The sequence below is a fragment of the Penicillium oxalicum genome, chromosome I, assembly GCF_001723175.1.
Source record: "Penicillium oxalicum strain HP7-1 chromosome I, whole genome shotgun sequence".
NCBI classification, from domain to species: Eukaryota; Fungi; Ascomycota; class Eurotiomycetes; order Eurotiales; family Aspergillaceae; genus Penicillium; species Penicillium oxalicum.
The window spans coordinates 3,991,424-4,014,660 of NC_064650.1; the positions used below are offsets into that span (position 1 = coordinate 3,991,424).

At 50.9% G+C, this 23,237-nt stretch overlaps 5 protein-coding genes across 5 annotated transcripts; 1 reads left to right on the forward strand and 4 right to left on the reverse strand.

Annotated features, from left to right (window-relative positions):
* Window positions 1-1,139: 1,139 nt before the first annotated feature.
* Window positions 1,140-6,942, reverse strand: POX_a01306 (Chitin synthase 8; the record flags this gene model as incomplete). Its single annotated transcript, XM_050110234.1, has 4 exons — window positions 1,140-1,171; window positions 1,254-6,508; window positions 6,579-6,767; window positions 6,833-6,942. The coding sequence occupies 4 exons, from the start codon at window positions 6,940-6,942 to the stop codon at window positions 1,140-1,142; spliced, it is 5,586 nt and encodes a 1,861-aa protein (XP_049974002.1).
* A 3,664-nt stretch (window positions 6,943-10,606) lies between these two features.
* POX_a01307 (Chitin synthase 6) lies at window positions 10,607-16,087 on the forward strand (the record flags this gene model as incomplete). Its single annotated transcript, XM_050110235.1, has 4 exons — window positions 10,607-10,902; window positions 10,962-14,570; window positions 14,625-15,925; window positions 15,990-16,087. 4 exons carry the CDS (start codon window positions 10,607-10,609, stop codon window positions 16,085-16,087), a joined length of 5,304 nt encoding a protein of 1,767 aa, XP_049974003.1.
* A 414-nt stretch (window positions 16,088-16,501) lies between these two features.
* On the reverse strand, window positions 16,502-18,213 carry POX_a01308 (Cytochrome monooxygenase lcsI; the record flags this gene model as incomplete). The annotated part of the gene is made up of 3 exons (XM_050110236.1): window positions 16,502-16,664; window positions 16,768-18,050; window positions 18,127-18,213. The coding sequence occupies 3 exons, from the start codon at window positions 18,211-18,213 to the stop codon at window positions 16,502-16,504; spliced, it is 1,533 nt and encodes a 510-aa protein (XP_049974004.1).
* Window positions 18,214-20,164: 1,951 nt separating this feature from the next.
* Window positions 20,165-22,341, reverse strand: POX_a01309 (uncharacterized protein; the record flags this gene model as incomplete). Its single annotated transcript, XM_050110237.1, has 3 exons — window positions 20,165-20,348; window positions 20,450-20,866; window positions 20,936-22,341. 3 exons carry the CDS (start codon window positions 22,339-22,341, stop codon window positions 20,165-20,167), a joined length of 2,007 nt encoding a protein of 668 aa, XP_049974005.1.
* A 555-nt stretch (window positions 22,342-22,896) lies between these two features.
* POX_a01310 (uncharacterized protein) lies at window positions 22,897-23,232 on the reverse strand (the record flags this gene model as incomplete). Its single annotated transcript, XM_050110238.1, has 1 exon — window positions 22,897-23,232. The coding sequence occupies one exon, from the start codon at window positions 23,230-23,232 to the stop codon at window positions 22,897-22,899; it is 336 nt and encodes a 111-aa protein (XP_049974006.1).
* Window positions 23,233-23,237: the final 5 nt, after the last annotated feature.

Consider the following 23,237-nt stretch of genomic DNA (forward strand, 5'->3'; position numbering starts at 1 on the left):
CCTAGGGTGTTCAACCGTGTCGTAATGAAATCCCAGTGATTGAGGTGGGTTGATAGTCACCCAGAAGATGGAAGAAAGACGTGACGAGAACGAGGAGAGAGAGAGAGAGAGAGAGAGAGAGGAGTGAATCGGGGAATAAAACGTGAATTTTTTTTTCTAAAGTCGCAGACTGAGGGGTTTACGTTGGGTCGACTGGCGGAGGACTGCAGAAATACTCTGTGAGTAGTACTTCTACGGAGAGACCTGATTGAGGGGTAGCTGTCGGACAAGTACGGCGACTTGAGCACCTGAAGATCATTTTCAAGTAGGAACAAGGTTGCTCTCGGTGGACGCGGTGAGCTTGAGCTTTCCTTGATTGTGCTACTAGATTCTCACTGTTTTTTTTTCCACCAGCAATGTAATGCATACGACTAGTCGTCTTGGAAATGTAGATTGATGGGCCAAGTAAGACTACTGGTCTTGGAAGGGACTGGGATCTGTCCTAGCTGCCAAGCGCATGGGTGGCACTGCTGCACTGTGGAACGATTGAATTCTACAAATCTCCCATGGGATGGTCCGCGGAACACTCAATGAAGGAGACACTTGGCGGACACGGCTCGATGCTCAGTCAAAGGCCGGTCTGTCAGCCTGTGCGTCAAGAGACTCGAGATGATGCGGGACCGCGGTCTGAATGGATCGATCCGCATGAGCAGATATGAATTGACAGCGTCAATACAGACAACCCGGATCAGGCATGGTGTAATTGCAAGTTGATGGAGGGACAAGACCCAGAACAGATGCACATGTATAAAGCTTGAGACCTAGGAGAGATTTTCAAAGGAAGAAATATACCATGAGACCCACACAGGAGAACAAGAAACAAAATCAAATCGCTGAAGCCAAAAATGGGAGGGGAAAATTCAGGCAAGATAAGACTCTCGTTTATGCACAGGGATCGCTGAGGAGAAGACAACCGAGAGAAGCGCGCAGAACGGACGATGGCGTGCATGCCATCCCCCAAAAAAAGGACACGGAGGATTAATAATAAGACATAATTTTGGAGACCCGGACGTTTCCCACGATCTGTCACAAAGGACGTCCATGGGCTCCGGTCAAAACCAAGCGAAGAACAACACGATCGTAATGGAATGGGAATGGAATCAGAGAAGACCAGAGAGGACGGCCTCGGTTGCTAGAGATAGATAGACAGGTCAGTAAATGGCAATCCACAAATCACCGTCTCCTTAGCCGTCAAATGAGAAGACGGAACGTACCTGAATTAATATACGGCCTCTTCATGTCGAGAGGGACGCCGAAGCGGCGCTCAAGCTCCTGCTTGATACTCTTCTTCGTGACAGTCATCAGGTCAGCTGTGCGCAAAATCTCTCGGATCTCAGCGAGGATGGCATCATCACTGGGCAGGTGGCTCAGATCCTCTGTGCTCATGTCGGTATCCATGTGGTGACTCATCATCTCAGAAGGCGCCAACGACATGCGGGATCCGGAGGCAAGCAGCGGCAGATCCAGCTGGGAGACCGGACGAGAACCCGCATAGCCATACTCAGACTGGGCGAACGGGTGCGCACGGGTGCCATAGGAGTAGCCAGACATCTCAGAGCGATCGTCGCGCGAAGTTTGTCCCTCCTGCGCCTCCCAAAGCTCCATCTGGTACTCTTCCCAACGCTTCTTCGGAATCGATGCCGGATCGAATTTACCCTCATCGGAAATGACCACCTTCCGGCCCTTTTCTCCGGTAATAATGCGGGTATTTCCCCAGGTGAAGTCGTCCATGTGCCAGAACGAGTAGAGCGGCAGGGCAAGACTGAAGATGGGAAGGGCGAAAATGTAAATGATCATCCAGCCAATCATCTCCCATTTGCGGCGGACAATGAAGATAAATGCTTGCAAACCGTAAATGACACCAAGCAAGACAAACGCAATCCATGGAATCACGGACGAGTCGCGCACGAGCCACACAATGAGGTAGATAATGTAGGCTACCGTGACAGGCTGGATGATGGTACTGAGGAGATCAACAAAGACGACGAAGCGCATGCTGAAACAGCAGAAGCCACAGAGCTGTTGCAGGGGAATAAGCTCGATCAAGTTGTGCACGGTTGAGTTGATCCAGCGACGACGTTGAGACAAGAAAACGGCGAAGCTCTCCGGGGCAACAGTCCAGGCATGGCAGCGGAAGATGTACTTGGTTTTGAATTTGGGATGATGCTTGAGTAGTAAAGTGGTCAAGTAACGGTCTTCACCCAGGTGGAGCAGGTTCTTCATATGCAAGGTGTCGACGCGAATTTCAGAGTAACTATCGACAACCTCCTTGCTCACGAAGAGGGGTTTGCCGCTTTCCGCCGAGCGAACACGGTACATACTGAAGCATCCTGGCAAGCAAGTGACCGAACCGAAAAGACTCTCGAAAGCTTTGGTCAAGTTGTGCGAGATGTAGTACTCGTACACTTGAATCATCGTGATAATGGAAGTCTTGGCGTTGGACAGAGACGTCTCACCACAAGCGGCAATGAGACGCACATCAGACAGGAAGGCGGAGACAAAGCGTGTAGCAGAGTCTTGGGCAACAACTGTATCGGCATCGACCTGCAGAATGTACTCGTAGAATGTCGGGTTGACTCCAATGATGTTTCGAATCTGATGGTGCATCTCAAGCTCCATGGGACTCATCGGGAGATTATAGTGGACACGGTTCAGGAAGCGCATGAGAACCATCTGCGAGTCACGCTTACCACGGTTACCAGGGCGGGAGACTTCAGAAGGCTTGCCAACCTTGACGACGACCAGGTAAGGCACAATGTGGCCCTGAACTTCATACAGACCCGAATAAATCTTGGCCATATTATGCTGCTTCATTCCCTCGCCCAAACTCTCAAAGCTTAAAGGCTCAGGATCAACAGATTCAGGAACACCCAGAATGTCCAGAACAATGCGTGGGGTAGGCCGGTCGTTGCCCTGACCGATAATCATACCATCACAAATAACTAGGAGTAGCTTCCGCTTATCGTCATACTGCATGCGAGCCATGGAATCGATTGCACGGCGCAGAGAATCTTCGTCTTCCGTGTAGGCCGGCACTTGGCAGATGATGAATTTGTCAAGATTTTCGGGCAGGTTCTTCTTCCCAAATTGCAGGGCTGCGAAGAACTTGAAGACAATGATGAGACAGATCAGGATCGAGATTGCCAGGATGAAGTACCGAGCGAATTGACACCGAGCCGAATTACGGGTATCCACATGGCCAATGAAGAAAAGATTGTCAAGACACAGCTGCATCCGCGAACGCGTCGTGGGATCAATCTGAAGATTGTCCCAGTACTTGGTCACATCGGTACCGGCTTTCTGCTGAAACAGACTGACAAGAAGCGGGCTCATGTAATCTGTTTTCACGTTCGTCTTTGGAGTTACGCCTTTGGGAAACCGAGGGACTCGAGGCCCAGCGATGTAGTAAGTCATATCGTAGACCTTGCCGTCAATGCTGACGATATTCTTGTTTTCTTCTTCCGCAAGTTGCTTGATGTACTTTTCCGTGTAACCCACGTATCCCTTTTTGTAATTTGCGCGCAGCATGACCATTTGCTCGTAGAACCAGCTCGGCTGGTCTCGATCGGTCCAGGAGCGGAAATCGTGGTATTTGGCGTTCACATCGTAGTCTGCGCTTGAAACCAGCATACTCGAGCTATTCATGTTAGACCGGTAATCCAAAGGAACACTGTCGTCGACGCTTCCGTCCACACCCTGGCACATAGCCGAAACTTGAACAGGGAATAGATTGGTGGCATCGAGACCAGCATAGTTTTTGAGAGATTTTTGGGGCACGATATCGGGATAATGATAGGGGATGAAATCTCCCAGATTGAAGACCACACCACGAATAGCAATGAAAGAGGTGCTGCCGTCTTGGCCATTGTGACTGCTCAGTTCTCCTTTTGAGTAAACATGCTGGGTCGGACAAACTAGCCCAGGAAAGGCGACAATCATAAAGATTGCCACACCGCAAGCAAACCAAATGATCAGGTTGATTGCGAACTTCTCTCGCCAAGCCAAGCGGATGTCCTTGCGCTTCATGCGCCCTATCCATTTGATCAAGAAATCGGGAATGTAGAATGTCAAGAGGTAGACAAGGAACATCCATCGTTTTCGTGAGCCAGAAACAGGGACATCGTCGACCTCCTCCAGGTTCTTCTCATTCCCCTTCTGCAGCATTTCTTCCCGTGTCTCGAGGTTGCGGAACATGTCGCCAGAATTAAAAGCTGAGGCACCGGCGTCAGACTTGCCGTCAAGCTCGCGGCTGCCAAAATACCCACCTCCTTTGGACTCATCCCCGTAGATGTACGTCCCAGGAGACTGCTCAGCGGGGTTCAGAAGCCGAACCTTGGTGTCTGCACCGCCGGCCTGAAATCCAATCTCGCCTTCATCAGATCCGGCAATCTTGCCGTAAGACGGCACCACCCGTTCACCGACTTTGGCTAGATCGGCCCAGCAACGCTCACTCAAGAATACTCCAGTACTTCCCACTCGAGCTTCATTGCTAGGCCAGCGTCGTTCATCCAAAACGACCTCGGCCTTTTCACGGTCGCTTCCAACAACCACATTGCCGATATCGGCAAGACCAAGGAATTCAGCAAAAGGCAAGAAGACACTGAAGTCTGCGTTTCTAAGCCGTGAACTGATCTCGGCGATACCAAAGGTTTGCACCTGCATCCGCACACATTTGCTGTCGAACTGGTTGGCAATGCGCCGATCGTTTGGCTTGAGACAAATCACGAAGTATGGGTTGAGGTTCGGAGCACTCAAGCTTTTGTTGATAATTTCGAGACCAGAAAGGAACTGGCCCGCAGCACCCTGTGCTTGACCGGCCAGCAGACCGCTCTTCCGACCAGCAACACTCCGTCTGGAACTGGTGGCCTGACTTTCGTGGTCATCCGCTTCCTCAATTTCAGCACGATCGGAGAACAACTGGCGACCCTGTTGATCGTGCTTACGGCGAGCCATGCTTGGCATTCGCAAAGGCTTCGAGGATACCTGCGCTTGCACGATTGTGGTCTTCTCACGAGGATGAGAAACAGTCTGCAATGCTTCCTGTCCGAACAATTCGCGGACAAAGTCACTGCGAGTAGACTTCATCAGATTCATGAGGTCGCCTGAAAGGACTTCTCCGTTTTCTTCGAGGAGGCCCGTGACAGAATAGTCCACCTCCCCGGCGAAGTGCTTCACGGTAAACGCTGTGCGGGTCTTTGACAGATATCCAGTACTAGTGGTGTCACTGCTTTCCACCGAGATTGCTGGGTTTTTGCTCTCGAAGCGCCTTCGAACGCTCTCCAGGAATTGAGCGTCGCTGCGGCCTCGCCGGGCTTGATCATCGAGAATACTCAAAAGACCATTGCCATTCTTCAAGAGGCCGCGAACGGTATCGGTGTTATCAAAGTAGCTTGTTGCCGCGACCGTAATTTCTTCCCGGTCAAGGATATCAGCCTTGCTGTCAAAGAATGATTGTAGGCAATAGTTGTAGAGGGACTCAGTCGCTGCATTGCTGAGAAGCTGGTCGAGTGTGGACCCCGAAGCTGGTGCTTGAGCAAAGCCAGGGAAATCGACAATGGAAATCGTGTTGGATACACTGTCCTCTGCAGCACATAGCTTCTGATTCACATTTTCAATCACGTAAGTGACAAGAAGGGAGTAAATCGATTTCGCAAATGAGTCCGCATTCTCTCGAGCTCCTTGGGGGTCCAGCATGACGGTTACACGCTCCCGATGGATGGTCTTTGTTTTGTAACCCAAGCTACACTCTAGAGCTTCAACACTGAGTCCGAGGAACGCAGCGACGTTACCCAGCGCATCTTTGTTCTTGACAACGGTGACCATCTCCCCGCCTTCGTGAGAGTACCCGCCACTCTCCTCGGCAGTGGTCAAGGTCGACTGCCCCGTAATGAACTCTAGTTGACCAATGTGAAGGACGCTGGCCAAGATTTGACAGATTTCAGCAATCTCACTCCGCGAAAACTCAAGCTTTCGCAACGCAGTCTTGAAATGCTGGAAGCCCTCGTGATCGTTGACTCCAACTTTCAACTGTGTTGGATGACCAAGATAACGCCATCGCTTATGCCCGGAATCACTAGTGAGTTTCCCACCCACACTGGTCGCGTGGATCGATTTTTCGAAGCCCAAGTGAGCCTTTTCAGCCGCACTTGTTCCAGCCAGCAGGTAGTAAAGCGCATGGAAACTGCGCTCGCCGGTGGGCACAGACGAGATTCGACTTCGCTCCAGCCGGTAATCAATGATCTTACCACCGATCAGAGTTGGATTAACCGTGGATGAGCCATCGTACTGTAGCTCCAGGAAAAGACCAGCCTTGGAAGCGGTTGGAGTTGTCACGGACTTGGTGGTGGTCAAGGTATCAAAGACAAAGGCCGCGTAGGACAGTTTCGAGGATAGTGGAGTCGAAGAATAGGAGAGGAAGGAGGACAGTAGATGTGAGCGAATGGTTGTTTTACCCGAACCACTTTCTCCCCTGCAGTCAAAGCAAATGTGTTAGCTAGATTGTCACATGCCCCCGGGGCGTTGACGAACTGGGTACTTACAAAAACACCACAGCTTGATTCTCTCCGCGAGCCCCCAGTCGGGTATAAGCCCGACGAGCGAGATCCTCTGCCTCTCCAGCGGCACTACCGTCCTTTTCGCCATCTGGCCCTTTGGTCGCGGAGGTATATGTGTTGAATGAGATCAAGGCTTGGGATGACAGCCGGGCGGTAGGCAATCCCACATGAAAGCTATCGAGGATTCGTTAGTACACGATATTCGTAGCTGAGGTGGACTTTGACGGTTGCAAACTCACCGGCTCGCCAGATGAGCTGTTAGATGAGTATCTGATTGAAGGTGTGCGGGGAGCGAGGGGAGTGACGACTGGGCATGGGCCGGTAAGGCCCCGGTGTTGTTGCCCGCCATGATGGAGGAGGCTTTTCACCTCTCCACGGTGAAGCCGACAGGATAGTAGAATAGCTGCAGAGAGTTTGACTGAAATGGTCTTCGGGCAGCGAGCGATGAGGACAAACTGATGAAGCGGCAAGTCGTGGGCAAGGTTTCGACACCGCTAAGGTAGGAACGAATGTGAAGTCAGGAATGCCTGCAAGAATGAGACCCCCTTAGTGATTGCAAAGCCGCAGAGGCATCAGAGTGCTTGGCAGGTAAGCAGCGTACAACAGCAGTTGGCTATTCACGCGATCAGAAGATTTGACGCACAGGAAACGAGTGATAGCAATCAAACCAACACCAAAGCGAGAGTCAACCAAGAAGACAAAATGCCAACCGTATGGGAGATCGCAGAAAAAGGCAATGAGTCTGGGACCGCACGGAGGAAGTGGTACCGTATATTATGTACCATACAGCGGCACTCAGGATGGTATTCACGGAGTATCGAACGCTACAAGTACAGTGAAAGAATACTCATACAGGACTTATGATGTGCTTACTGTGCAATACGGTATGTAATTACAGTATGCTTTGTGATTGAAATACTACAGTACGTGTATTGAGCTTCAGCTCCACGGGTGGAGACTCTCTGCCCTTTTTATTTATTTACTCAATTTTCATAGGAAGAGTCGGTCGCTTCCCGGGGATTCCAGCAGAGACTGGAGAACAGATCGCGAGAGATCAGACGTAAGAATCTTCAAGGGCTGCTGATCTTGCACTAGGCCTGTCTTGTTCTTCTTCTTTTCTTCACTCAATGAACCGAGTTGAGACTTGTGATCTCTTCCAGCGCCCTAACATCCTGAGTGGTAGAGAATAGATGACTTGGTTTTTATTTGAGGCCGTTAGCAATATCTCGCAGTGGGTTTTATTCGGATTGACTGCCCAGGGCACAGAATCGTCTCACGAGGAGGCTTTTTGAAAATCAGAGGCCCCACAAAGTGAGTGGCCATGGTTTTACTGGTTGCTCCTTGTCAGGGTCCTCTTTTCTATCCGAGTTCGACCCCTGGGTTTGACCCAGTGATTCGAAAAACTTGATGGTCTTTGGAGCTTTGACCGGGCTCCAGCAGCAGATAAAGGTGTGTACCATGGGAATTTAGGTTAGCGCAGCTGCGTCCCATAGCTAAAGATAGGTCAGAGCAGGCCAATGGAACAGGATCTCTTTTGACCTTGAATTTATCTTTCCAAGCTCGTGAGGCTATCTACAGCGTTATCGAAATATATGTACATTGTCATGTGCGTGGGTGTATATACATATACGCACTGTATATTACCCAAGCCACGCATACAGTTTCATGTAATGATTGAAGTGGCGAATATCGTTTCCCATCTGAAAATGATCGATTGGACCCAAGGCATGTACCTACCCATCAGATATAGATTTATGCTTTACTCCTTGCACTCTTTGCGACCTATCTGCTGCAAACCAACAAAATATGGTAGCCACTGAAATATAGAAGTGGAGGCTCTGAAATGAACTCGCAGGAACCCTAAAACCAGCCCCCCTCTCCTCTCAAGGTAAAGCATTTTATGATTCTTCCGTATGTCCTAAATGAATGAGACAAAAGTGCTGGATTCCATTTCAACCTTACCAGATTGAAGGCAATCTGACTAGTGTGGTGGATCAGATGCTCGTTGTACTCCATAGGGATGGAAGGATAGGAGAGAGACTCATCGCGACCGTGACTGAATGGTCCGACTATTGAGACTACGGGCATCAGGTGTCCGCCAATAGGCATTGTGATACCGTGCGTTTTGTGTTTCAAATTTTGATGGTTGACGGGTGTGGAGGTCAAGTCCTTCCGACCGCATCTGCTGCACACATGTGTCATGTATGTACATTGTAATGTAGTATGTACCTTTTCTACAAGACCGGAGTTCTTGAGGCATGGGATCGCTTGTTAATCACCTTGCGAGGAACCGGTGCTAGTACATGTGTAGATGCTGTTACCATCGCTCAAGATTTCAGGTAATTGTCCCAAGACCTTTTGCCATGGATCAAATCAAAATAAAAAATGTTGTATTTCCAGGAAACTCCTCCTGTATGACCACGTGTAGTGGCAACCTGTTTTCCGGAATGACAAGCTGATTATCCTCCGGACATACAATACTGACGCTATACGGGTGAGACAACCCAAATATAGCACATTACGTAGTTTGTATATATTACAGTATCAGCTCTTAACTACTGTTTCTTATAACATACAGTACATATATATAACAGACACGCTCGAATTCGTGTATGCAAATCATAATTTACGTGGTGGCTATGGACTACTTCTTCCAAAACACTGGATTTTCTGTGCCGATTCTTCTGACTAGGTTGTTCGTACTGCAACGGTGGTGCAAACATCATGTGAGATGCGCTGATCTTAACAACGTACTGCGAAGGTAGCATTGCGCTCAACTCTGTCAAGTGATGTGCTATTTTTGAACGAGACCGGTGACCAGTCTGCTGAGTATCGGAAAATCAGCGTCTCTCACGAAATAGTAGGCCGAGAACAATCCTGATCCAGAATATACTGTAGCATACTACACAGTTACAGCGCCCGCCCAGTCGCAACAGTAGGATTATGTACATATTTATGTATCACTTGATATGTTTTCCCCGGCGGCACTCATATTTCCGAAGTAATCGGAATCCCCTAAGCTACTACATAATTTCTGCCACTCACGTAGGAGTAGGGTGTCGAGAAGAATTCATCACTATTCCTTTTACCACGGACATCAAAGGCTAGTTTAGTAAGACCAACTCGATGACCAATTGACTCTGTTGTAGAGATAGCAACGCAATGAACTAAGTCCCAGTCTTTTTTTTAATAGCAGGAATTAGGTTGTGGTCACTTAGCAACCAGAGTTGATTGAGATTTTGCCCCACGCCAGCTCTACATAGGTGCCGCGATGTAGCTTATTATAGCATTTTGTCAGGTGCCTCAAGACTTCAAGCAGCAGTTGTTGCGATGCCCAGTCTCTCTAAACTATCAAAAAGCTTGTCAAAGGACCTAGGCTCGTCGGGTAGATCAGACTTCAGAGGCGAGCCTCCAGTCGGGCTTGGAGATTGCATAATACGCATGAGACAGTGATTTGAGACCGATTTCAAATGATCCAGTTATACCGAATACTCTCTCCCGCCTTCCCACACGTATATTACAGAAAGACAGAGCTACCCCTGATACAGCCATATTGGTACAGCTCATTACAAGCACCATCATGCGGTGTATTGTATGTACACTATACGGTATGGACTTCCGCCGCCCGATCTTCCCCAGTCCCCACGGCCACATTGTCTTCTGCTTGAGACCTCCCTCAATTTTTCCCTTGTGCTGCTTGCTATAAGGTATTCTACGACTTTCGACCTCGACCTCATTGTCGTTCGCGCAGCCTTCTGCAACCCTTCGCTCAGGTTGACCCTCCATTCGTTTGGGAGCGACCTGTCTTTCACTCGCTCGCCAAACTGTCGTTTCAAACAACCTGGTGATCTCGCTTTGTTGACATTCCATCTGGCTGCGGACGTTTCTCCTCTCGCTGATTTCACCCGTGGCCGAAACCGCTTCAGGCTCGTGGAGACTGATGCCATCGTGATCTTCACCCATGCCCAGAGACTGAATTTCACAGTTGAATTCTCAGTCTCGACAGGTTCGCCATGTCGAATCGCTACTCGGTCTACTCGACCCAGTCTGGGCTCGCAGGCCCTCGTCCAGCGTCCCAGTTTCCCGCCCAAGTCTCAACCACCACATTACTCAATGCCCTTCACTCATTCTACACAGCTGGCCAGCCTTATCAGTTAGACTCCGGTACTAGCTTGGTTGTAAACACCTGGGTCACTGCTGCCACCACCCTACCTGATGGCCGGAACGCAGCTACAATAGATCGCGATCTGGCCGTGCGGGCCTGGGAGCACGCCAGAAGGCGAGCCGAAGATGGTTGCATCGTTCTAGGGTTTGTGTTACATACTGAGCATCGAACGACTTCGTATAGTATCGCTCACATGATTATAGCTCCCTTCATCAGTCGACTCCCTCGCTTCTCGAGCCGTTTATGACTGCGCTGCCGGTTTCCACACCCCAAATAGCCTTCGCATCTCTGGCAGCACTACGTCCATTCCTCTCTGCAGTGACGGCATTCAATCCATCCTATTCTCTTTATTCGGCCTTCTCTGCCTCCTACACCCTGACTCTGCAAGGCACAGTTGTTGGTCTATCGCTGGCCCTTTCCACATCTGGCATCAATGTGCGCAAGGGTCTCCTTCAGATCCCTGCAGAGGCTGGCTACCGTGCTTTTGATGTCTTTTACTATCTCCTCACCTCAGCGTCTACACCGGCCGAAAGAGAGTTCCTTGATCTTAAGGATTTGTCTCAATATACCATCCTTAACCGATCGGGGACCTATGAACCTCCCTCATACCTCCCCACCGCCGATGATGCGGCGGCAGCTGAGGATTTGCGTGCGAATTTGAAAGCAATTGGGATCAAGGGAGCAGCTTTGCGAGGGCTGATGTCTGTTCTTGCTGGCCTTCTCAAGCTTGGAAACGCTGCTGGGCTTATGGTTGACCAAGAGGAGTTGGAGGAGGTATGTGAGGATGTCGGAGGTCTTCTTGGTCTGGATCCCGAGGTCCTTTTGCAGAAATGTTCTACCGACGAGCGTGAGGTTATGATTGTTGGCGTCTACGAGGCGCTGGTGGATTGGGTCATCGGCAAGGCCAATGAAGCAATCGCATCCGAGATACAGAATGCCCTAGACAATGATTCCAGTACTGGGGGTGCTGGCATTACCCATCATTCCAACGAAGATACTGTCGCCCTGACGATTGTCGATATTCCTCGTCCAACTCTGGGTAAAGCCATTGCAATGCGAGGTGTTTTCGACGACAGTCTCGGTCTCAACGCTGAAATGAAGGAGGATGGAATCGCTCTCCCAGCAGTCGGCCAGTCCGTGATCAGTGAGATGAACAGCGCAGTGGCCCAGGTCGAGCCTGACTTGGGCATAATGACGGGTGCTGCTGGCCGTGATCGCGAGCGTGAGATGGATGTGCGTCAAGGTGTCCTCGAGAAAGTAGGATTAGAAGCCGAGACCGACTCATTCTTGCGCCAACTGCTATTCCCCGTCGAGACCGAAGGCGTGTCTCTCAACAAAAGGGGACGTTTTGATCTCGCCACCACACTGGGTAGCAGTCGTGTCTGGTATCACCTCTCCATACACCCTACAGACGACCTACCTGACCAACTCACATCCAATACCACTGCTTGGTCTGCAGGCGCCGTTTCACGTCAACTGAGAGACTGGCGCTTGCCTGAATGGGCGAACCGGCGTTTGAAACAACTCGATTTCACCGCTGATTTTGATGTGGAAGAATTCGTGGCGCGTTACTCCCGCCTTGGGTGCACTGAAGGCCAGGACGGTGTCGAAAGTTGGATCCTCGAAAGAGGCTGGAGCAATGGCGATGCCTTTGTCGGCCAACAGCGAATTTGGGTGAGGGAAGGTGCATGGTGGGAAGCAGAGTCCATGCTCGATCTCAAGCCAGACCCAATGACTTCCAATCCCTTTGAATATGGGGCCGCCATGTATGAGCCTGGCTACACCCCCGACGTCAACCCGGCCCCCGAGAATGCGATGCTGCTTGGCGGTGATATGATTATGCACAATCCTGGAAGTGTTATCACTCCCAGTGTCATGGCAGGGGCAAAGTCAATTGCCCCTACCGGTATCACACAGACGGGTGGGGGTGACTATGGCCTTGGTCACAAAGGTGATGACAACAAAGGCGACATCGCCTATTATGATGATTATGGCCGCTATATTGGTGATCTTGACCCCGAATTCGGAGACCCAAAGCATATTGAGAAGAAAACCATCTCTGTTGGTCGCAGAGTCTGGGCCGGACTTGTTTGGGCCCTCACGTTCTGGATCCCGTCCTTCGTTCTTCGATACGTCGGACGTATGAAACGTCCAGACGTGCGTTTCGCGTGGCGCGAGAAAGTCGTTCTCGTCGCCATGATTTTGCTGTTCAACGCGATTGTCTGTTTCTACATCATTGCTTTCGGTGATCTCTTATGTCCCAACAAGAACAAGGTTTGGAACGACCAGGAGGTCGGCAGCCATACCCAAGACAACAACTTCTTCGTCAGCATTCACGGCCGCGTTTATGATATCTCCAATTTTTGGAAAATACAACACAGTGACACGAATACCGAGACCACAACCAGCAACATGAAGCCATTCGCGGGCTTGAATCTCGATGCTTACTTTCCACCCCCGCTTACTGAATACTGTAATAACTTTGTCAATGCTGAGAACAACAACCAGTATATTCAGTTGACCTACAACGACTCCAACGCGATTGTGGATTCCACCGCCAACCATGCTTGTGGTCCACGAGTCGCCACGGATCCAACCTCCAAACTTGCCGATATCTCCTGGTATGGTGACACGTTTTTGCCAAAGATCGCCGAATATTACAAGGGCGAGTTGGTCTGGACCAAGGGTACCATGAACAAACAGGCCAACGAGGACGCTCGATATTGGGTCAGCGTCAATGAGAAGATCTACGACCTCACAGATTACTTTCACACTGTCAAGACAATGAACAAGCTCGCCACTTATGACTTCTTGCCGAGTGCTGTGACCGACCTGTTCAAGAACTATCCGGGTCAAGATGTCACAGACAAATGGCTCGACACTGCAGATTTCCGCAAGGCACAGAGATGCCTTGACTTTGTTTTTTACAAGGGCAAGGTTGACTTCCGGGATAGTCCCAAATGTACCGTGAACAACTGGATCCTATTGTCTTTCGCCATCCTCATCTGTGCGGTGATTCTTGTCAAGTTCTTGGCTGCGCTGCAGTTGGGCTCCAAACGTCGACCAGCACCACAAGACAAATTCGTCATTTGCTTGGTGCCCGCGTATACAGAGGGCGAGGACTCCTTACGACAAGGTCTCGATTCCCTGACGGCTCTTCAATATGATAATAAGCGAAAGTTGATTTTTGTCATCTGTGATGGAATGATTGTGGGTGGTGGTAACGACCGTCCAACCCCCAAGATTGTCCTAGATATTCTTGGAGTGGACCCAAAAATCGATCCTCCGGCACTTCCATTCCTCTCAATTGGTCAAGGGAGCGAGCAGCTGAATTACGCGAAAGTATACTCTGGGCTCTACGAGTATGAGGGCAATGTGGTCCCGTATATCGTCGTTGTCAAGGTTGGCAAGGAGTCTGAGCAACGCAAGTCCAAACCTGGCAACCGTGGCAAGCGAGACTCCCAAGTCCTTCTCATGCGATTCTTGAACCGTGTCCACCATCGCGCTCCGATGTCGCCCATGGAGCTGGAAATATTCCACCAGATTAACAATATCATTGGCGTGGACCCTGAACTCTACGAATACTGTCTTATGGTGGATGCCGATACCAGTGTCAAGGAAGACTCGTTGAATCGCCTGGTTGCTGCGTGCGCGGCTGACGCAAAGATTGCGGGCATTTGTGGCGAGACCAGTCTTCAAAATGAAGAGCGCAGTTGGTGGACAATGATCCAGGTTTATGAGTATTATATCTCCCATCATCTGGCTAAGGCTTTTGAATCGCTGTTCGGTAGCGTGACTTGTCTTCCCGGCTGGTAAGCGTCTCCTCTTCCGGTGCTCACAGTGACCCGAGCTGACTTGTGATCTAGTTTCTCCATGTATCGCCTACGAACTGCTGACAAGGGTCGCCCTCTTATCATTGCCGATAAATTGATCGAAGAATACGCCGATATCGATGTTGACACGCTGCACAAGAAGAATCTCCTCTCACTCGGAGAGGACCGTTTCCTGACAACACTGATGACCAAACATTTCCCAACCATGCGCTACAAGTTCATTCCTGATGCATTTGCGAGTACAGCGGCTCCCGAAACGTGGAGCGTCCTCATGTCCCAGCGTCGTCGTTGGATCAATTCCACTATCCACAATCTTGTCGAGTTGGCTGCTCTTAAAGATTTGTGCGGCTTCTGCTGTTTCAGTATGCGATTTGTCGTGCTGGTGGATCTGCTGGGAACTATCATTCTTCCTGCGACGTGTGTTTACTTGGGTTATCTCGTCTATCGAGTCGCCAGTGGCACGGGTCCTTTCCCCGTCATCTCGATCGTTATGTTGGCGGGTGTTTACGGTCTTCAGGCGATCATCTTCATCGTCAAACGTCAATGGCAGCACATTGGATGGATGCTTATCTACCTCGTGGCCTTCCCAATCTACAGTTTTGTTCTACCTCTGTACTCTTTCTGGAGGCAAGATGACTTCACTTGGGGTAACACCCGTGTGGTTATCGGTGAGCAAGGTGACAAGAGAGTCATCGCGGTGGAAGATGAAGGCTTTGACCCTCGCAGTATTCCTCTGCAGCGGTGGGATGACTACGCATTGGCCAACAACCTCCCCGGCCGTCGTGGCGAGGTCGGGCTGAACCAGGAAAAGGCTTACTACAGTGGCCGTTATATGGATGAGCAAGCCATGGAGATGGACGACATGCATTCGCAATATTCATCGGTAAAACCTGCGTCGACTATTCTGACCGGCTTCCCGGGCCAAGGTCGCCACGCGGGCCCATACATGCCTCCTCAGTCGCCAGCTCCTTTTGCAGGCGCAAACGTGGCCGGGAATCGCAATTCGCAGATGACCAGCATGTCACGCTTGACAGACTATCCTCAAGCGAGCAGTCATTCCGCAACTGCCTCCCGCCATATGTCTGTTGGAAACTTGAGCGCATATCAGGATAATCCCGCCCTTTCATCTCGACACAGCCTTGGCTTGATGCAGAGTAGCGAGAATCTTCTCGCTGCCTCCCGCTCACGTAGTCCACTCAGCCAGTTCCCTTCTCGTCCGGCCAGCACTGCCTTTGATTTCCGTGCTGGTAGTGGACCCGATGAGATTGCCATCACCGAGGCGATCCGCCATTGTCTGTCTGAAGTCGATCTCGACACCGTTACCAAGAAGCAAGGTACGTATCTTCGGTGATCCTCATTTGGTCTTTGGATTGACGACTAACCGAGTGTGAAATTTAGTGCGTGTTCTTGTTGAACAGCGTCTGCAGACCTCTCTTTCTGGCGAGAAACGAGCCTTTGTGGATCGTCAGATCGACCACGAGCTTGCCAACATGTAATTTGCTCTTCTCCTCCCCCTCTCTCCCCCTGTTTTTTTCCCATTCCATTCCTTTTTGTGATCTGTGCGGATTCTTGTAATATGCATCACCCAGCGAGTACCGTTATTTCTCTATTTGTTCTCTTCCGATGGTCCAAGAAGAAAAAACATCTCGGCACGTTTGGCGTTTCTTTTGGAGTCCGATTTCCAGGGGAATTGATGTTTTTACTCCTTTTTTTTCACTGTCATCTCGTGCGTACATTTCTACAAGTCAAGACTGCGCTCGCAAGAGGTTGTCTCGAGTTAAATGTCTTGCTTAGGAAGGAGTCCTTTACTACCATCGTCTAGTCTTTAATAATTCAACTTGTCCAATTTCCCTGCAATTCTCCTCTTCTGCTAAAGATCAATGCACATGCAACCCACAAAGTCCCATTGGTCATGTTGACTTTTGCGCACGCGCCAGTTTCACCATGAGCGGTTTCTTCTCCCAGAGGTTATAAGTCTCTTGGACTGGCCAGCTGCCGGCCCCCTCTTGCAAGGTCATGTCGAAGCTCCATAACATTTTGGCTGTGATCAGTCGCATCTCAGCGTAGGCGAGACTAGAGTGCGCAGCAAGTTAGTACCCGATATAGAGAAAAATCACGAAGAAAAGAAATCCAAAAAAACCAAAAAGTCCATCATCATAGAAAAGAGGGCACCTACTTTTTACCCAAGCAATTACGCGGTCCAAGGGAGAAAGGATGAAAGACGGCACGAGTGTCGTTTTCGAACCGTGGATCGCGAGGCTCCAACCATCGCTCCGGGATGAACGAGTCAGGCTCGGTGAAATGAGATTCGGCGTGGAAGGATGAATAGAATTGACCCGTGACGACGGTGTCTTCGGGGATGAATTGACCATCGACCATGGCGCCTCCCTTGGGCACCACTCTGGGGATGATATCTGCAACGGGAGGATACATTCGCAGGGTCTCCTCGAGAGCTGCATTCAGGTAGGGGAGCTGAGCCACGGCCTGGAAGGTGATTGCGTCGAAGGACTTGAATGATCCTCGCACCTCCTCGAGCAACTTTCGCTGAACTTCCGGATGGACGAGCATATAGTAGGTGAAGCCGGAGAGAAGGGTTGCCGTGGTTTCGCTACCGGCCAAGATCAAAAGTGCTGCATTGCTTTCCATCTCGCGGATGGTCATGGCGCGTTCATCGGTCGCTCGAAGGACATAGGTCATGAAATCCGGCCGGTCTGTCTTAGTTTGTAGTCTGCGGCGGACCTTCTCAGTACTCAAGGAAAAGTGACTGGCGCGCATCTCTGCCAGTTTTCCAGGGACCAGTTTCTTCAAGAATGGGGCCAGGACGGGATATATCTTGCCCGGGCGTAGGAAGACACTTGTTTTGGTACTGATGAAGACCATTTGCACCCATGGGTGGTACTGGCTGTCGCGTAGGCACCAGAATGGTTCTCCGAAGGCCAGATCACCGATGATATCGAACGTGGTGAAGTTGTACCAGGAGACGAGGTCGACTGTCGATTGGGGTGCACTGTCAATTTGCTCTTTCAATCGCTCCACGAGCAAATTCACGTAGGACTGGACCAGGCCCTCCTGGTCTCTGAGGGCCTTTTCGGAAAAGGCATGGGAGAGCAATCGTCGCTCTCTCGAGTGATCGGCTTCATTGGAGTTGATAATACTCGGACCGCTTGGGCCGGAGATATAAGTTCCGGGATCTTTCAGGAACGATCCTTGGCCGGCCTTGCGGTGTCCGTAAATGTCCTTCCATGCCTGGGGGCTGCGATACACGAGCGTGGTCGGGCTCACCCGCACCACGTCTCCATATTCATCGTGAAGCTCCTTCATCTTGTAATGATGCTGGCCAGTCATGAGCCAGTAAAAGTTGGGGACGTGGCTGCATGCGGCTAGTTTTGGTCCGGGGAACTTTGCCAGAGGGCTAAAGAAGAGGTTGTACACGACATTGACGACCCCGTAGATGAGAACCTATGTGCAGGATTGGCATGCAATTAGCATTCGACCGAGATAAACACGTTAAAGGGGACCAGGAACAACGTCTTACCGTCGAGATGGCAGCACCGAGCACCACGCGGACGTTGGTAGCAAAGTTCAATGGCAATACCTCCTGCAAGATTTCTTTGACCGCCATGACAAATGACACCTTTTGTCTCTGTTGACCTGAGAAGAAATAATCGTATCAACACTGTCCAGCCGAGCCGAGCGACTCGGAGATTTATACTGAGCTTCTTCTTGATGAGCTGCAGCACAGAAGTGTACACAAATGACGCGACCAGTGCATAAATCGTTATGCCCCGTATTAGACAGCGAGGATTGTGTGACTCTTACAGACGGGCCTGGTCGAGTCGACCAGGAGAGAAGCTAAAGCATCAACCGGCCGTGGCCAAGGCGGATGCTCGCTGTGCTTGCCCACATGGCTGCTCTGGAGTGGCTCGACTACCTGTCCGAAAGGCATGAGAACTGGGCCGGCATCACGGCAGAGGCTTGTATGTAACGTCCATCTGCATTCCACAGGCATATGGTCTCCGCAGTCTCGATCATTGACGATCCAGTGAGCCCGATTCTCAAATGGGGACAACAGGCAGGCGAGCGCAGCTCCACCAATCTGCCCCCTCCTCGTGATGCGTTACACCGATGCATCTCGAGTGCGCCACGGGACGCACCGCCGAATTTTCCACCTTATGGGAGGTGGGGAGGGGGAACTTGAGGTTGAGAAGAAAAAAAGTGCTTAGTGACTTGTTCCCTCAACCGTCAAAACCCTCACCCCGCGAGTATCAAAGGGTTGCAGATGGTACGATTCACAGAGGTGTGAGGCCTTTCCACCGTCTCTCGCAAACACAAACACAAACCAATCCCTACTATGCTGCGGTTCAGAGTAGTATGCTATACATACGGAAACGTAACCGCCCACCAAGGATGCACGCCATGTTTTTCACGAGGAGTCAAGCGCTCTGACTCGTGTGACGATCCGTGGTGAAATGCAGTCTTTGAAACCTCATGTCACCCAGCAAGGTGGGCCCCTTCTTGGAAAGGCGGGACGGGGGGACGCCCTTGCCGATCATGCTGATCACTGGAGAAACAAGGGCTCGGAGGTTCACGAGCTGTAGTTGTGCTTGGGATTTCTGCATTACCGACCAGGATATGAAGATGATCGAGGAGGAAGTTATGCCGACTTGAACTTAGCGCAATGCATCTCAAGTCTAGCATGAAGGGTGCCGAGTTAGCCATGAAACATCATCCTGCAGAAGTGTGTACTTAGGCAGCCGCTGCAGCTGATGCATGATGCATGATGCAGAATCTGGACAAATGTACGTACCTACTCGAGGTTATTCAGGCTGGAATTCTCTGATGTCATGGATAAGTATCGTGATAGGCAAGATTAAGAATTCTTCAGAAAGAATTACTTTGAGAATCGATCCATCATAGAGATTCCGACTGTCTTGACTCACCCTCGAGCCACGTCTGATGCAGACACAGGTGGGCCCGTTGCGATAGACACGGCGTTGGAACACAGTTTGAGGACTTAGTATTAAGAGAGGGTGTGTTCAATAGAGAGCCAATAATGACCGGAACCGAATGGAGAGTTTGGGGTCGAGATCGTGCACGATATGCACGAAGAAGGTACAACCGGACTGCTTGCCGTCTGCGGCGGAGTGTTAGTAACTACAGTACAAGATTCTCTTTCAGTCTCCCGGCACCGGACGACTGAGTGGAAGGCTTCGTATACTATGAGTCGATTAAGGGTGATGATATGAATGAAGAATGGTTTCTGCCGCCTTTCTGGCTCTTCAGAGCCAAAGGATTGTGCCGTGAGGGACACTTTTACCGTTTCTATGGCGTCGTTTCACCCTGCAGCCAGAGGAATCTCTCACGCTGTCTTCTGTCTTGTTAATTAAAAAGTGGAGCCTCGGAGATGCCTTCGGCTAATGTCAGATATGGATCTAGTGGAAAGCTGACTTGGATTGATATGCATGACCGTTTTTCTTCATGCTGAATAATTTTGAATAGACGCTGCGTTGCATTAGTCGCTCTGCTCTTCTCGAATCCATAACTCGGGCTATTGTCACCTCCCCACAGGACGATCAAGCCCGACCAGGCAAATGAAGAGCATGCAAAATCTTTCCAACACGCCTCGGAGTCTGAGTCCCTTGACGCCGGTAGTAGAGATCTTGAGCGGCATCCAGAACGGCCTTGACTCTGGCCACCGGGACTTTAGCTTGACGATCATAGGTGAGCAGACCATTGACTTCCTGCTCAATGTCATATCTAGCGAGCCGGTCATCTAGTCAGTCGTTTCCATCGGTAAGATTCCGCTCCACCCTCTCCCCTTTTCCATCTCGGGCGTCGGAGAAAAGAATGAAACTTACAACTGCGTGTAGACCAAACCACAGGTATGCCCGCCCTTGACAACCGCCATGACCAGATTCTCAAAGCGCCATAAGAAATCATCCACGTCGGTGGCCGTGGTATACCCCCAGTCACGCTCGCGGGTCTCGCTGTGCTTGGCGGGTGCAATGTTGACACCACCAAACTCCGTACAGAGAACCGGTGCCCCGGCTTGATGCTGGGCGCCAACGTCGACAAGTGTGTGGCCGGGAAATTCGGAGAAGATGGGTCTGACGAACATTTCGCGCCCGGCCTTGGGACCGAGAATCCCACCTTCCATTTTAGAACACATCTGGGCTAGCTCTGGAGCGTCCGCATAGTCATGATAGGTCGTCAGATCGGTGAGTACGTGTTCCCAGCCGCAGTTGTCATTGATGGGACGGCTCGGGTCGAGGGTCCTGAGGAGGTTGAGACCGAGGTCAGCAAGACGATCTGGATGCCATCTGGAAGGGTGGAGTGACTTTTACTTGGTCATGTAATAAAGCGAGCGGATGTGGTTCCGCTGCTCGATATTGTCCTTCAACGAGGTGTAGGCCCAGCTCTCATTGTTAGGTGTCCACGTAATCACACAAGGGTGGTTGATATCCCTTTTCACGGCTTCAGTCCATTCTGCATTCATGCGTGCGGTATAGTCACTTCCAAATTCGTAGGCATTGGCCATCTCGCCCCAGACCAGATAGCCGAGTCGATCTGCCCAGTAAAGAAATCGAGGATCTTCCACTTTCTGGTGCTTCCGGCAGCCGTTGAAGCCAAGTTTCTTTGCCATCTCGATGTCTGCTCTGAGAGCCTCCGATGACGGTGGCGTCATTCCTGTCTCGGGCCAATAACCCTGGTCTAGAGTCAACGCCTGGAAGAGAGGCCTGCCGTTTAATCGGAACGTGCCATCGCCCGATTGCCACGACAAGCTGCGCATGCCCACCGTGGTATAAACCTCATCCACAAGACTTCCAGAGCCATCGTGGAGCCGCATTGCAATATCATACAACGCAGGGTGCTCAGGAGCCCAAAGAGCTACTCCTTTGTGCCAGGCCTCCTCGTCATTGTATCGCATGGTCTGTTTGAGCTCGGAATCGTCCGGTACTCTCACGTCCAGATCAAGAGCGACCAAATCTCTTTCTCGAGGAAATTCAGCCTCCTTTGTGCCGACAGTCACTCCGTTCAAGATGGCTTCAATCTGCACGGAACAAGGAGTCTGAGGGGATCTGCCAGTCACGGCAATTCGCGCGTGCAGCTGACCATGCTCAATGTCATCCGAGCGTAGAACGGTTCCACCGCTACCACAGCACAATCGCATTGGGGGGACGCTTTCAATCCAGACGGATTGCCAGATGCCACCCGTCGGCGTGTAGAAGATACTCTCCGACACCGGCTTCCAGTATTGCTTCCCACGAGGCTGAGCCAGATCATACGGCGAATCTCTCACTCGAACAGTCAGCCGGGCCGACTTGGAGTCTGCGCGGAAAGAATCCGTCACGTCCAGGTCAAAAGGGACGTGGCCACCACGGTGTTCCCCGATAAAATGGCCATTCACCCAGACAGAACACTCGTAGTCCACTGCGCCAAAGCGTAAGAGAAGCCGATTTCCTTGATCTTTTTCGCGCTCTGTCCGAATATCGTCGAGACGTCGCTCATACCACATGAGCTCATGCGCCTCCAGCAACCCAATTCCTGAGGCCGGGGTCTGAAACGCATAGGGGACGTTGATTTCGCGCTTACACTGCTTGTCTGCAGTGTTGCAAGGAATGCCCTGGCTGTGCCATTTCAGGGCCAGGCCGATGTTGTCATCGTCAAAGGTAAAGCTCCATGTTCCGTCAAGAGAGACCCAGTTGAGGGTCTTGCGTTGAAAGTCTGGCCGGGGGTACGAGGTGGCCATATTGGTGTTTCACTTGGGCAGATCCAAGTCCGCTCGGTGGTTGGGCAGAGTCATGATAGGACCGTAGTGTTTCACCTTCGCTTCACCCGAGTGCTGCCACCCCGCGCGAGTTTGGATGACGAGGAATGAGAGAAGCGGGGATGCGGTCAAGTTGCAGACCCCCTCACGCATGGCTACGTCAGCCGAGAGCCACCGATCTCATTGGTTTCCAACTGTAAAAGTGGCAGGAGCTGACAATGTGTAGATGTTCTTGTCTCTCGAGCTTGTCACGAGGGGATGTTTACAGTCATCTAAACAGAGAGTGGAGAGCGTGGAGAACACGAGAGTGGGAGGGCACTTTACAAGACTACAAAGTCAAGGAACCTCTTGATGAAAAAGAATGCGGTTGTTGTCTCCCAGGTCGATCTGATTGACAAGGATATCAAAAGAGAAAGGACAAAAAAAACTAAAGATGAAACAAGAAACCCGACACAGATTGTAGACAGAAGAACACCGGGTCAAGAGACTCCGACGAGGACCACAGAGGCTCAGCGTCGACGGAGGGAAGGGGTATCATCATCTTGACGCCGGGTTCGCAAAGAACTCTGTCACCTGGGTGTCCCCAGAAGCCTTCTCGTGGGCGGCGCAGACCAACAAAATCGATATGGAAGACGACCGAGGAGAGAAACGGGACCCAAAGATCATGACAAAACGAGAAAGGAGTAAGAGGATTTGGGGAGGATCGCAAAAAAAAGGGGGGATGCTCTCATCTTCCGAACAGAAGGAGAACGAGAACGGAGACTCGAAGAGAGACTCGAAAGCATGAAGACAAACAACAACAACGACGGAATCTGCTCTATCTCGCGCAGAAATCCTTGGATATCTCTTGTTTTCTTTTCTTGACGCCATCATTGCCT